Source organism: Protopterus annectens, chromosome 15.part0, assembly GCF_019279795.1.
Source record: "Protopterus annectens isolate FY-2018-M chromosome 15.part0, PAN1.0, whole genome shotgun sequence".
In the NCBI taxonomy this organism is placed as follows: domain Eukaryota; kingdom Metazoa; phylum Chordata; order Ceratodontiformes; family Protopteridae; genus Protopterus; species Protopterus annectens.
Genome location: NC_056749.1, coordinates 482,687,953 through 482,702,225, shown reverse-complemented (window position 1 = coordinate 482,702,225; position 14,273 = coordinate 482,687,953). Strand labels below are relative to the sequence as shown.

Sequence of the window (14,273 nt, the reverse complement as noted above, 5' to 3'; positions counted from 1 at the left end):
TACTGCTCATTGTAGGTCCCCAGGAATCCTGACCTCCCAAATGCAACTCAGTTGCAGAAAGAAGAACAAAGAAAGATTGATGAGGCTGAACCTCTTTCTCCAGAAGAGACTGAAGAGAAAGAAAAGCTTCTCACCCAGGTTTGTCTGTTATACAGCATTGTGACTGAAATTTCCAAACAAAGCAGATGTCTAAGATTTAAGGCACTTTTTCCACTGACTGCTACCAGTTTATCAATGTTTTGTTGTTTAACTAGCAATGTGGATTTCTGGGATGTCATTGTCATTGTCCAAGCAGCATGGCCAAAGTCACTGTGTGTTTGCTAATGTTTGGTTGCTGTCACTGTCCAAGATGTGCTGAGCATCAGTGTAGCACTGTAATTATCTGCACTGGAAGTTAAGTAGGTATGCTGTACATTCATGGTTAAACAGACATTCAGACATTAAGTAAATTATAAGAAATTACTGTTTTATGGTTTAAATGTTCTGGTACACGATTGCATAATAGTGTGAGTGAAAGGTAATGGTTTAGGAACAGAAAACGAATGCCTTTTTTATTGAATGATGACAACAGTATACAGCAGTATACCTTCCTTCGGGTCTATATTAAAATCACAAAACCTCACTAGCGCGAATACGGAAATGTCGACACATATATAGTGAACCACGAAAACACCGAACGTCCTGAAGCATGAAATTCAAAATGTCTAATCGTCATAGTTGGCCAACCCCACCACCCGCTACATACTACCTACTCAAACAAAATAAATAATCCACACTTCCCCATATCTACACTTCACCCATATACCCTGTATCCTAATCAAACATTCACTACACACAAATGTATCTAACTATAAACAAACAACACCCAACTACAGGAAAAGTATAAATTACATATACATTCAGCTACACAACTATATTACTATACATACACTTAACATAACCCTACTTCTAACCGTAAAGTAAAGGTTGCATGTATTACTATGTATGCACTTACCTTAACCCGCACCCTAACCCTAAAGTCCGTAACTATTGCACACTTACGTTAGGGAGCTATACTGGATAAGGGCCAACTATGACAATTCGACATTTCGAATTTCACGCTTCAGGACGTTCAGTGTTTTTGCGGTTTGCTATATATGTGTCGACGTTTCCGTATTCGCATAAATGAAGTTTCCGCAATTTTAACATAGACCCCTTCCTTCATAGTGGCTGTTAAATTAGTTATTTGTGTCAGAATGTAAGGTGCTCTGATACTGCCCTCAACATTTTATTGACTTTCTGTTTGTCTTTATGTTACAGTCGGTCTGATATCCCTCCTACTTCTGCCATTTAAAGATGCCCCCCCCCCTAACGTCTACCGTAGTTTTCTGTTGCAGAAACAAACATTGTACTTGTCATATTTTTCTGTCATCATAAAAGACAAGCATTTTGAAACTTTCCTTTGATTTAATTGGTTTCAGCATAATGCTTTATTCCTCTTCATCACTGCCATTTGTAAATGTAAAGTTCTTCAGGGGAAGAGAGAGTCCCCAAAAAGTTATTCATTACTTGTGTTTATTCTTAGGGTCCAACCAGTGAGCATCCTTCAAGCCTGCTTGGTTGCTAAGTGTTATTCAACCAAGAATATTCTCTGATAATTGTTTGTATATCTGCCTACATATGTATATAACGGGTCCACTTTTTAATTTTGAAAGTCCACATTCCCAACATTCAATATATCAAACTCAGAACCTGGAGATTGTGGAATCTCAAAATTAAAAAAAAAAAGAAGAAGAAGACATCAAAAAACATGTTTTTGCAGGGGGGAAGCGCCCTTGCACCCCCCCCCAACAAATAATAACTCTGTGATCACTCTACAGTAAAGAGAATGGTAGTGAAGTTCACTATGCAGTGCGGAACAGGAACATCACCATTCTCTTCACTGTAGTGCAATCTCGGAGTTAGTATATTTAAGTTGCAGAGGGTGTAGAAGTGCAGGGGGGCTTGCCCCCCTACAAAAACATGTTTTTTTGATGTCTTATTTTATTTTGAGATTCCACAATCTCGAGGTTCTGAGTTCAATATATTGAACATCATGATTGTGGACTTTCGGAATTAAAAAGTAGACCCGTATATTATATGCATGTATGTATATATATATATATATATATATAGGTTCACTACATAATCTCGAAATTTTGAAATATTGAATTTCAAAATCTTGAGACTATGTAGCCGAAACCCCTAAATACCAAAAGACCAGAAGCGTGAAATTCAAAATACCGAACGTACAACACAAATACAGCACACACATACACATACAACTTCCCCCCACAATCAAACATATCATCCTACACTACAGATAAGCAGGGGGCAAGCCCCCCTGCACCCCCCATGTGGGAGGCAAGCCCCCCACTCCCCCCCTACTTAAATATACTAACTCCGAGATCACACAAGCAGACCCACAAGGGAAAGTCACACCCAGACATTTTACAGTCTCACACACACACACACACACACACACACACACACACACACACACACACACACACACACACACACACACACACACACATCACAGTCACAACACACACTGACAAACACTAAAGCCCCTGACCAACACACTTACACATAGATACTTACCTAAACTTCCACCTATCCATCAACAAACCACAACACCAGAAGCGCTACTTCAGTATTTACGAACATCTGGATTTTGAATTTCGCGCTTCTGGTCTTTTGATATTTAGGGGTTTCGGCTACATAGTCTCAATATTTTGAAATTCGATATTTCAAAATTTCGAGATTATGTAGTGAACCCATATATATATATATATATATATATATATATATATATATATATATATGTGTGTGTGTGTGTGTGTGTGTGTGTGTGTTTGGGTGTGTGTATACAAATATAAATGTATGTGTGTATGTATGTAGATATATATATATGTGTGTGTGTGTGTGTGTGTGTGTGTGTGTGTGTGTGTGTGTGTATATATACATATATATGTGTATGTAACTGTATGCATATATATATATATATATATATATATATATATATATATATATATATATATATATACATATATACATATATATATATATATATATATATATATATATATATATATATATATATATATATATACATACATAGACACACACACACACACACACACACACACACACACACACACACACACACACACACACACACACACACACACAGAAAGAGTTAGATAAGCTGAACAAAATTCCTCTCCGTTTGGTCTCAGTATTCTAGCTTTATCCCAGCTGTTCTCCTGCATGGGCAAGGGGCTGAGAAAAACAGAGCAAAGTTTAAAAGTGGTTCCAGCCAATGGGTCAGAATGTTCTTCCACCAGTATAGCTTGGTTAATCGTAAATCAATGAATACAACAGAGTTAGTAGATCATAATTCTTCCCTTCTTTATTCAAGGCAGATAAACAAGAGATTTCCCAGATCTTGGCAGGACTGCCCCAGGATCCAAGTATGTGGGAGGGAGGCACCTTGGAATGACCAACCAAATGGGGAACCCTCAACAAGGACCACCCTACACACACACTCACAAATGCACACACACTTTTAAACAAGCTCGTAATTGCAGTAGACAGAGCGCCTGTGGATTTCTACATTGAATGTATTATTTGGTCAGTGGCTTCTCACATTATAAAGAATTTTATTTATTTTGCTTTTGTTAACCAGGTTGGTCCATATGGGTTTAATCATAAAACTCTTTTTAGCAGAGGCTTCAGTATATTACAGACATTTTTTAAACAGACAGTAATATTTAAAAACAGACATTAAAGTATTAGTATAAAAGACATCTAAGCATTTAGTAAATGTAGAATGTAGTGCATTTGAAGAGGTTTATTACCAGGTTTGTCAAATGGATAATAAATCTTATTAGTTAGTTGAAATTCAAAGAAGTGGAAGTGAGGGAAAGAACTCGGTTGGGGGTAAAATAGAGATATTGTTGTTAAGAGGTGTAGTATTAAGCAGGTTCAGAAACACTTATGTAGGCTCATAGGTAAGTACTATGCTAGCTGCTTTTCTGGGACATTTTTAGCCTAACCAATTTCACTTTTTGTGCCCAAATTAACTCATCCCATTTATTTAAAAATTAGCCTTACCCATCCCATGATCGTTTACCTCTGATGAGAATAACTGGGATCATACCATAGATAATTTGAGTAGTAGTACAGGGGCCAGTTTCTCATTCACAGACCCAAGTTGAGTTTGAATATGAATAGGACTGAACTTTGTTTTATGTGGATGGAGAGTCTGCTCCAGTGCAGCGGTATCCTCTGTGAGCTATGCATGTCCCTCCAAGCCATTGTCTTGATTTTGCAGAAGAGGTTTAGATCCCTGGACTGAGTATTTCTGACGCAATTTGACTTGCAGATCTGCAGTAAATCCATCAGTATTTGGTCAGAGGATGCCTTTTATGACAGACACAGTCACCTTTTAACAGTCTGTAGGGTACCTAGTATAGTGACAGGGCTTTGAGTTGATCCATGTACAACATGTTGTTTAGGCCTTGTATCCTTTTAGCAAGGTATCTCTGTGGGAGTTCCAGTTGTTGCGTGTGTTATATTCAGTGATTGGCCTAATGAGGAATGATTAAAGAACAGTGACGTCCCTAGATCTAGACACAATCCCTTTGTTTATAAACGTGGCAGTATAGCAGACTTTCATATGACAGTGGACACATGTTGGCCAAAAGTTAGGTCACTGTCCACATAAGTTCCCAAATCCTGAACAACTGGGTCAACTCATAGGGACGTATTGTCAGTGTGATAGTTCGCTGAGGATAGATGACTTCCCAAAGGTACGGTAATGCATTTTTTGGCATTTAGTTTTAGTTCTTGATTTTGACACCAGCTATTTATTTCGGGTAAATCTTCCTGAAGAATGTCTACTTCATTTAGGAATTCATTGACTACTCCTAGCTTGCTGTCATCTGCAAATGTTGTCAACTATTAGCTTTTTTTCAGAGAAGTGGATGCTAAATAGGAGAAGTCCTAGCATAGCTCCACCTCCCCTAGTGACTGGTGTCTTTATGGAGATAACTTTCCCTATTTTAATTTCTTTTGTTTTATGTGTGTGCCAGTTGGCAATGATTTATTCCCAGTTTACTTAGCTTTTCTACTATACCTGAGTTGGGGGTTGTGTTAAAAAATTTCACCAGGTTGAGGTACGTGGTGTGTATCATTTTACCGTTAACAAGTTCTTTGACAACCTTTTCAAAAATGTCCACCAGGGTGACTAAGCACGACCTGCCATATTTAATTTTAGTATTAATATGATATTAATTGACATATTTGTATGACAATATTAAGGCATATTTATTCTCCTGTCTCAGATACTTTGGACAGGAATTACTTATTGAGCTTGGCTCAAGGTTTAGTTCAGGTTCTTAACCCTTCCTTCTGTGCTTTTTCTGGTTAAAAAATGGATTCTTCATTTTCAGAAGAGGTTAAAGTTGTGAACCACAAAATGATTGTGAAGGAACATATTCTGTTTTGTCTGCTTTGATTCTGATTTGTGATTCTGATTCCATGTAGAGTGTGGCTTCAGCCATCCCCTTTCAAGGATTTTCTTTCTCTGAAACTATTTCCAAAATGAATCACTTTGTTTAATTGTGACTATAATATATTCTGCTTCCCCTGAGGAAATACTGTGTTTTATTACAACTGGATTTTCCAGAACCTTCCCCAGTTCCTCCTGTTCTTTCAGTGTTGGAGGCTGTTTTTGTCATAGCCTGTAACTTGCCTAACAACCAACCTACTGCCACCAAGAAAGGAGATAGATTGTATAACATTCCTCAGATTTGCATGTTTTTATACACTTCTCTCAGTTCTGACCCAGCAACTGTTGCGTTAGCCATCTTAACTGCTGCTAAACATTTGGTTAATACCAGTCCCTGTCCTTCTAACAAGGATGGGAATGCTTTTGATAGATTTGGCAAAAAACTGTATCCCCTGCAACACTTGTTTTTAGAATTCTCATCTGTCAAGCTTGGGTATTAAAGTATATGCTTGCCTGTTTTGAGAATATGAGGAATATTATGGCACCAATTCCCAATTTGGAGGAGAAATCTGCTTTGTCTGATTTGGTTGTCTTTGTGTCTCAAGTGGCTATTCAATGTTTGAAATTTGTTAATTATTCTGCTGATGCCAGTTCCAGGACTGCTGTGACTAGTACTGTTATGCGGAAGCGTGCTTTGTTAGATTCTCAAAGTCTTCCTGAAGATGTAAACATTGACATTTTGAACTCTCCCTTGGATAGAGATTTAATTTTTGGACCATCTGCTGCAGTGATTCTTAAAAAGTGTGATGAGATAGGTAAGATGATTCAAAGGAATCGCTCAGATTTTTCAGCCTTGCTTCTTTGTGTTTTCCAGATATTTAATGCTACCCCTACAACTTTTTTTAAAAAGCAAAATAAACAGTAATCTTCAGGTGAGCAGACTTTTAAATAACAATGACAGGGAGTTCCCCCAAAAAAAAAAAAAGAAAGAAAGGAGGAAATCCCTTCCCCCCAGAACAAAGGAAAATCTAATAAGTCTAAATGGCTATATAAAAGTCTCCCCTCTACCCTCCCACCCTGCAAACCCTTATCCCTTCCAGAAAGTCCGAAGCTTCATTTCTGTTTTTAACAACAGATACTTTCAGACAAACAAGTTCTGAAAGTAATTCATCAAGGTTACAGATGTCAGTGGAAATCTGTCCTTCCTTTTCAAGGGCTTTCCCTGTATCTGCCAAACATTCAGTTGAGTTAGGAAAGTTTTTTTTTTTTTAAATAATGTTTCTGCTGCCATGGAAAGAAGATTCCAGTTCTAAATCTTTCCTTTCTGAACCTGATTGCTCATGTTCAAAATTCTATTGCTTCACAACTTGTTACCAGTTATTCTGCATTTGAGTTTTCTGATGACCTTAGATTTAAAAGATGCACATCATCTCATCATCACTTTCCTGTAGATTCAGATCTGAGACGTTTCTTAAAGTTTTACACATATTATCAATTCTCTTCATTACTTACCCTTTAGTCTGTCTTCTACTCCACCGCAGATTACAAGGTATTCACATTTTCCCTTATTTAAACAACTTGCTTATCTTTGTAGTCATTCAAATGGCAGGAACTTCTCACCTGGATAAGGGATCTCTTGCACAGGCTGGAGTTCCAGGAAAAATTATAAAAGTCTTGTCTGACTCCTTCTCACAGGATTGCTTTCTGAGGGTGTCACCTTGATAACTTGGGTCAAAGAGCTGAAGTACCTGTGACCTTTACAAGTGTTTACAGACAACATCACAGTGATGTGGTAGGGAAATGAACAGAGGGAACCAGGATATAGCTCTACAGCACTCTGCAGGCATCTTACATGCTGTCAGAGCAAAACTATATGACAAATAAGTCAGGTAAGACCAGGTCAGACATTCACGATCGGAAATTGAATCAGGAGGTCTTCCCTTAATTGATCCGGCTGTGAAGAACATCTCCAATGGATCTTGTGCCTGCAATCACAACAATCAGTTGGCAAAATTCTGCTCCAAGGCTTCATGCAAGAAGGCTTGGAAGACAGATGCTTTTTGTTTTCCTTGGACAGAAATGTTCATGTATACATTTCTGTCCTTTCCACTAATATCAAGGATCATTCTGATGATTCAGAAGGACTATTTAAAGATCATTGTCGTGATTTCTTTTTGCCCCTGGCAGCAGTGGTTTTCTCTTATATGGAAATGACCAGCGGCAATTACCACAACCTTTCTTACATTCTGGTCCTGCTGACACAGGACAAAAAGTTGTTTGATACATCCCAGCCTCAATTTACATCTGACTCCCTGGATGATAGAACCTTAATATGTTTTAGGCACCTTGTTTCTGAGGATGTGCAGCAGGTATTAATGGAGGCAAGAAAACCTGCTATTGTAAAATCATATATTAATAAATGGAAAAGGTTTTCTAGGTGGTGCTAGAAAAAGAACCGTCACTCATTCAGAGCTAGTGTTTCTCTGGTTCTGCATTATCTTTGTCAGTGGCTGTCCTCTGGTGTGTCTTACCCTTCCACCAAAGTTAGTATGTCAGCCATATCAACATGTCTGTCCTTGAATCTCACTCTTTCAGTGCAGTCTCATGTGAAAATGTTCTGGAAAAGGGTGTTGCATACTAAGCCTCTTAGAAGACAAGTGTCTCCTCCTCCTTGGGATATCAATTTTTTGTTAGAAGAAAAACAATTCTTGTTGCATTTGAACCAGCTCATTAGTCTGAGTTGAGATTTTTAATATAGAAAATGATGTTACTAATTGCTTTAACCTCTGCAAGAAGAGTATCTGAGTTGAAAGCTCTTGTAGTAAGTCACCTGTATCTTATTTTCCACAAAAATAGGGTTTCCTTAAGAACTACCCATTAATTTTGGTTTAAAATGGTATACAAATTAATTGGAGCCGAACTGTGCATCTTCCAGTCATTTTCCAGAACCCTAAAATGAGGGAGAAAAGATGCTTCATAACTTGGATGTCCACAGATGACTCAGCTACTGTCTTGATAGTACAAAATCTTTCATGAACTCGGATCAGTTGTTCATTTCTTGTGAAGGTAAAAAAAAAAAAAAAATGACAGCCAGGGTCAAAACAGACTATATCCAAGAGGTTGTGCCATGCTGTTACCTTTTGTGATATCTACCACAATAAATCATTTCCTGGCAGGGTCAAGGGTCATTCTGCCTGGACCTTAACTTCATCTGTGTTTTTTTGGAAAGGGTTGGATTATAGAAGTATTCTAGAAGCAGCAACTTGGTTCTTTGTACATACCTTTACAAAGCACTACAAAATAGGCTACTTCTCCAGGTCTAGGACTGGCTATGCTACGACCATTATTCAAGGGCTCCTAGACCCTCATCCTTCCTCCTCCCAGTCAGTCTGAAGCTATAGTAATCCGTCCATATCTCTAAGACTACTGCAGGAGTGATTTATGTTATAGTTTTATAAGTAAAGTTAATAAAACAGTACATGTTGGAATAATCACTGCTGCAGTAGCCACTCCCTCCCTGCATCTCCTTTTCTTTTGTATGCTTTTGTTGTTAGAGTGAGAACTTTCATTGCTCTTTTTCTAGGATTGTGCTTGTCAGAGCTTTGGCCTCCATCTCTGTTGATATGAAAGCTCTGAAGGGCTTGACATCCAGATCTGCCGTTTTAGTCAGCTCAGCTTGAGCTTACTAATGGTTTGGGCATGCGGAAGGTGCTCTGAAGCTTTGTAAGCGGGCCAGCTTTATAAACTTGTCAGGATATAGCTAAGGCTGCTGCAGCAGTGATCATTCAAACATCTAGTGTTATGGTATGTAACTTTACTTTAGTTCCATTCCATAGATTGCTGAGTACTGCAGAGTTCATTGTTGCTTCTCCCCTATTCACTGTGTACTTGTTGCCAGTTAGTTACATAAGTTGTTCGAAAGGATTGTAGTATCACATATAATTTGTTCAAGAGGATTGTAGTCACTCTCAGGTGTATGACATCCAGCTCCAGTGGGGGGGGGGGGGCACAGCCCTTCACATGGGAGGTGCAGGGGGGGCCTGGCCCTGTGCTTAAACGCAGATTATTGTGTTTTATTATTTCTGTGTGTGTGTGTGTGTGTGTGTGTGTGTGTGTATGTTGTGGGAGGGTTAAGTGTTTTGAGTATCTGTATTTTGTGTTTTCGTGGTTGTTGAATTTCATTCTTTTGGTGTCGAGATACTGAAATTCGATATTTCAGTATTTTGAAATTCAGAAGTGAATCATACGCACACATATGGGTCTACTGAGTTAAATCGAAATGCACAAATGTCAATGTCAGTACATCAACACCAAAAGTTAAACAATGGAAATGTTGACACATTAGTACACATGACAGAGGAATACCCTTGTAGTATGCAAAGTAAACAAGAAATATTGTAACAAAAGAGGTGTGTTGCACCCCCCACCTCCTGTTAATTTTATATATATATATATATATATATATATATATATATATATATACACACACACACACACACACACACACACACACACCAACTCCAAGGTTGCACAACCTCTAGAAAATCGAGCATATTCCACAACCTCAGGGATTGTCGATATCACACACCTGTCAGCCCTCTGTTCTGTTGACCAAAGAGTGTTGACAAAAAAGATGTTGACATTAGGGAGTTTCGATCAATATATCTGCTACTAATAAATATAAACATATATACATAGACACACACACACACCTGCATGTATGTATGTATGTGTGTGTGTGTGTGTATATGTGTGTATGTATGTGGATATATATATATATATATATATATATATATATATATATATATATATATATTTGGTACTAATATATTTAAAATTAGGGAAGTGATCATTAAACACTAGGATATATTAAAATCTGATCCATTTTTTGACCAATGTCTAGTGTTCCTACAGTTATTGACGGGGTAGGAATATTGGTGAATATCTTGGTATAAGCAGATAGATTGGTCGGTAGACAATGAGTCAAGGAATTCACCGAAGGGCAGTAACCCCTGTAGTAATTGTGTCTATTGTAGGGTGATGTCACGTACAAAATCATTTGCTTCCATCAATACACCAAAAGTTTTTGATATTAAGCATTTATTAACATGTCGTACTGAGTGGGTTGTTTATATGACAGTGTGCCAGTGTGGGACGTTTTATGTCGGCCAGACTTCGAGAAGCTTAAAGAGTAGAATTGCGGTACACTTAAATGATATCAATTGCAAACGTCAAAGGAGTGCATTATTTAAGCACAGTTTAATACATACTATGGCACAATTTCTTTTTGTGGGCATTGATGTGGTTAAGGGTATTAGACTGTCCGACATAAGTAAACATGAATTGTTAGATAGAAAAGAACGGACGTGGATAATTAAATTAGGTGCATTATATAAACCAGGTCTTAATGACCATTGGTAGGAGCGTTTGAGTTTAGATATAATTTTTGATTGTTTATTTTAGTATTTGTTTCTTGATATTCCCCTAGGTTTTTGTTGAGCCATGATATTGGGTTTTTCGTCTTAGGCCAGATTTATTTATGAGCATTATTATTAATACACATGAATGTAAATGATAGTAGAATATCTTTTTGTTTTTTTTTCTGATATATCCTTAGTGCCTCATAGCAAGTATATGTATGTGTGTATGTAATTTATATATATATATATATATATATATATATATATATATATATATATATATATATTTTTTTTTTTATATATATATATGGATCTACCTGACAACATCGACAAGTCAGAACACCGACAATGACTTCACCGACACCACATAATCGACAGTTCACAAACACGACACCTCATACACTCGACACATCATAACAACAAACAAAACAAATCCCCTGTCCAAAACCCACACACACAACACAAGCACACCAAAATCCTTACAAATCAACACTAACCCTTCCATACACAACTATCTACAACCCTAACCGAAACCCTAACCCTAAGGTCCGTCACTATCGCACACTCACCTAACCCGCGCCCTAACCCTAACTCACTTAACCCGCCCCTTACCCAAAAAATATCACTACTGCACCCTTACCTAACCCGCGCCCTAACCCTAACTCACTTATCCCACCCCTATCCCTACAGACCGTCAACATCGCACACTTACCTTACTCACACCCTAACGTCCGTCACTACCGCATACTTACACATCCTTTCCCCATCTCAGTGTTCTCAGCGTCGGTGTTTTCCTCCGTGGGTCTTCTGACTTGTCGATCTTCTAAGTCGTTGTCGGTGTTCTGACTTGTCGATGTTGTCAGGTAGATCCATAAATATATATTTTTTTATATATGCATATGTGTATTGAATAAGCTTTTGCATGCGTGTGTAGTTTATGTATTTATGTGCTTGGTTCCTTTTAATTTTAATTTTGGGTAGCACGTCACCATATAAGTATGTGGTGATTTGTCTTGTGTATTCACACTGATGACGCCAGGGGGCGAAACCGGTCACCGGTCTGTGTTAGCAAGCAGTATGGCCGCTGTGAAGATTATCTGAATGTTTGCTCCATGTACTTTCACTTGGATTAAATATATTGCACTGATTTTAGTGATTGTTTTGGGTCCCTTTTTTCGATTTCCATCTGGAGATGTTGGAAGATGCTATGCAAGTGCTGGAAATTTGTTTTGGTGCTTTTTTATTTTGATATATACATATATATATATATATATATATATATATATATATATATATATATAGCAACCGAACTATTGAATACGAAGAAAAGACCTTATATCCAAAAATGACTTAGTAAATATCTAAAAATAAAAAAGAGAAACGACACTGAGGCAAAACTGTTAAGTGCTTTCATTCCATAATGTTGTCAGAACTTCATCAGAGCTAATACTGTAAAGTAAAACTGTGTAATAAGTAATATAACAAGTGCACACTGTTTAAAAATGGTTGACAACATCAATAACCAATGGAAACTTATCAAAATAGAAATTAGTCCATTCCATCAGCAATCTAGAAACAACTATCTGTAAATACAGTAACTAATCAAAAAGAGTGGGGTGTGTCCAAATATGCTCATGCAAATCAGCGTAATGTACATTTGAGATTAAATATAGTTTATATATATTTTATAGAGTGTTTTGTTTTGCTCATCTTGACATTTTATCTGTACTTTAGTTTATTTGTTTCATATCATGCCTGTTTTATCCTCCTCCTTATTTGTTATACTTCTTAGATATGGGCACTTAAATAAAGTTGATGTTGAAGTATAATAACAACATTGATCTTTTGCCACTTTGAGGTCATAAATGACTCTAGTAAAGGCAGGGGATGTGTTATGTCTTTTTCTAAAGCTGATTGGAATGGCTAAAGGAAATTATGAGAGGTAAGGTATATTTCAAACTACATTACAACCATGTTTCCAGTAACCTTACAAGTAAAAGGAAGGTTAGAGATAAGCTTGTAATTCCCCAAACTATTCACATGCAAAGGGGTATTTTAAGAATCATTCTCACCTCTTCTGAATCATTATTATGTAGGAAATCACACATGTTAGCTGAAGTTATGCAAGTGGTGCCAGCATTTATATATACTGTATTTCCTTGAAAATACGGTATATATGAATGCTGGCTCCACTTGCATAACTTCAACTAACATATGTGATTTCCTACATATGTTAGTTGAAGTTATGCAAGTGGAGCCAGCATTCATATATACTGTATATTCTTGAAAATAAGACCGAGTCATATACTTTCCCTCCCCGCCAAAATACGCATTAGGGCTTATTATCAGGGGATGCCTTATTTACCCCCCCACCCCCACCCCGTACAACAATCTACATTTATTAATTTATTCATGTACACAAATTGACATTTATTTGGTGCTTTTCTGTTATTGGGCAACAGCTCTAGGTAACGCGTTAACAGTTGTGTGAGAATTCTACATAAACAGTGCAACAAACATTTCAACTTCAGAATATCTACACCCTGGCTTTCACAGTGCAATATTTCATGCTTAATAGAAAGTGCAGAAAAATCTCAGTACATGTGTATTGGAGGAGGGAGGGAATAAAACAGGTGAATAGCTGACACTTTGTGTGTGACGATGCTTTCTTTATTCCTTACTCAAGAGAAGAATGATGGAAAGTCATAAAAATGAAGTCTGGGAACTACTAGCCTTACTTTGTAATTACCCCTTGATAATGAAACGTTACCTTAATACAATAAAGTCAAAAAAACAGACAAGAGCTTACTGGCAGCTGAAAGAAGAAGCAATCCATTCTGTTGCCTCGATAACGGAAAAGTTATTCAAATACAGTCATGTCATCTTCTTCTGGAACATTGCCATAAGTCTCCAACCCCTAGATTCTGGCCTGAATTTCTTTCGACTCCATTTCCTGTAGAATCATTGTCCCCAGTATGTCATGCCTAGCAATAGAGCTCTCCTTAAATGAGCACTGCTTGTCCAAGTAGCCTGCTCGTAGTGCATTGGCAACACAGCTGTCAGTGATTTTATCCCATGAATTTTTCACACAAGTCACGACCACTTGTAGGCTAGGCTTCACAAAGTTTCCATGCTCATTTCTCTCCATTCTATTTTCATTGTATTCATTGAGTTCCATGCACAAATGGACCTTGAATGGTTTGTTTATTGCAATATCAGGAGTTTGGAGATAGGCAGTCATTCCTGTGGGAATCATTATTTGATCTATTCTTCTCCGTGCATGGAATTTCTTCATATCTTTAGCACGGTGAGTGCTG

At 37.4% G+C, this 14,273-nt stretch overlaps 1 protein-coding gene across 1 annotated transcript in view; it reads left to right on the top strand.

Annotated features, from left to right (window-relative positions):
* LOC122789775 (probable global transcription activator SNF2L1) overlaps positions 1–14,273 on the top strand; it is a 2,109,210-nt gene that overhangs the window by 1,800,554 nt on the left and 294,383 nt on the right. The window contains exon 20 of the mRNA XM_044057215.1: positions 16–138. Within this exon, the coding sequence (XP_043913150.1) occupies positions 16–138 (123 nt within the window). The remainder of the gene's footprint in view (positions 1–15; positions 139–14,273) is intronic.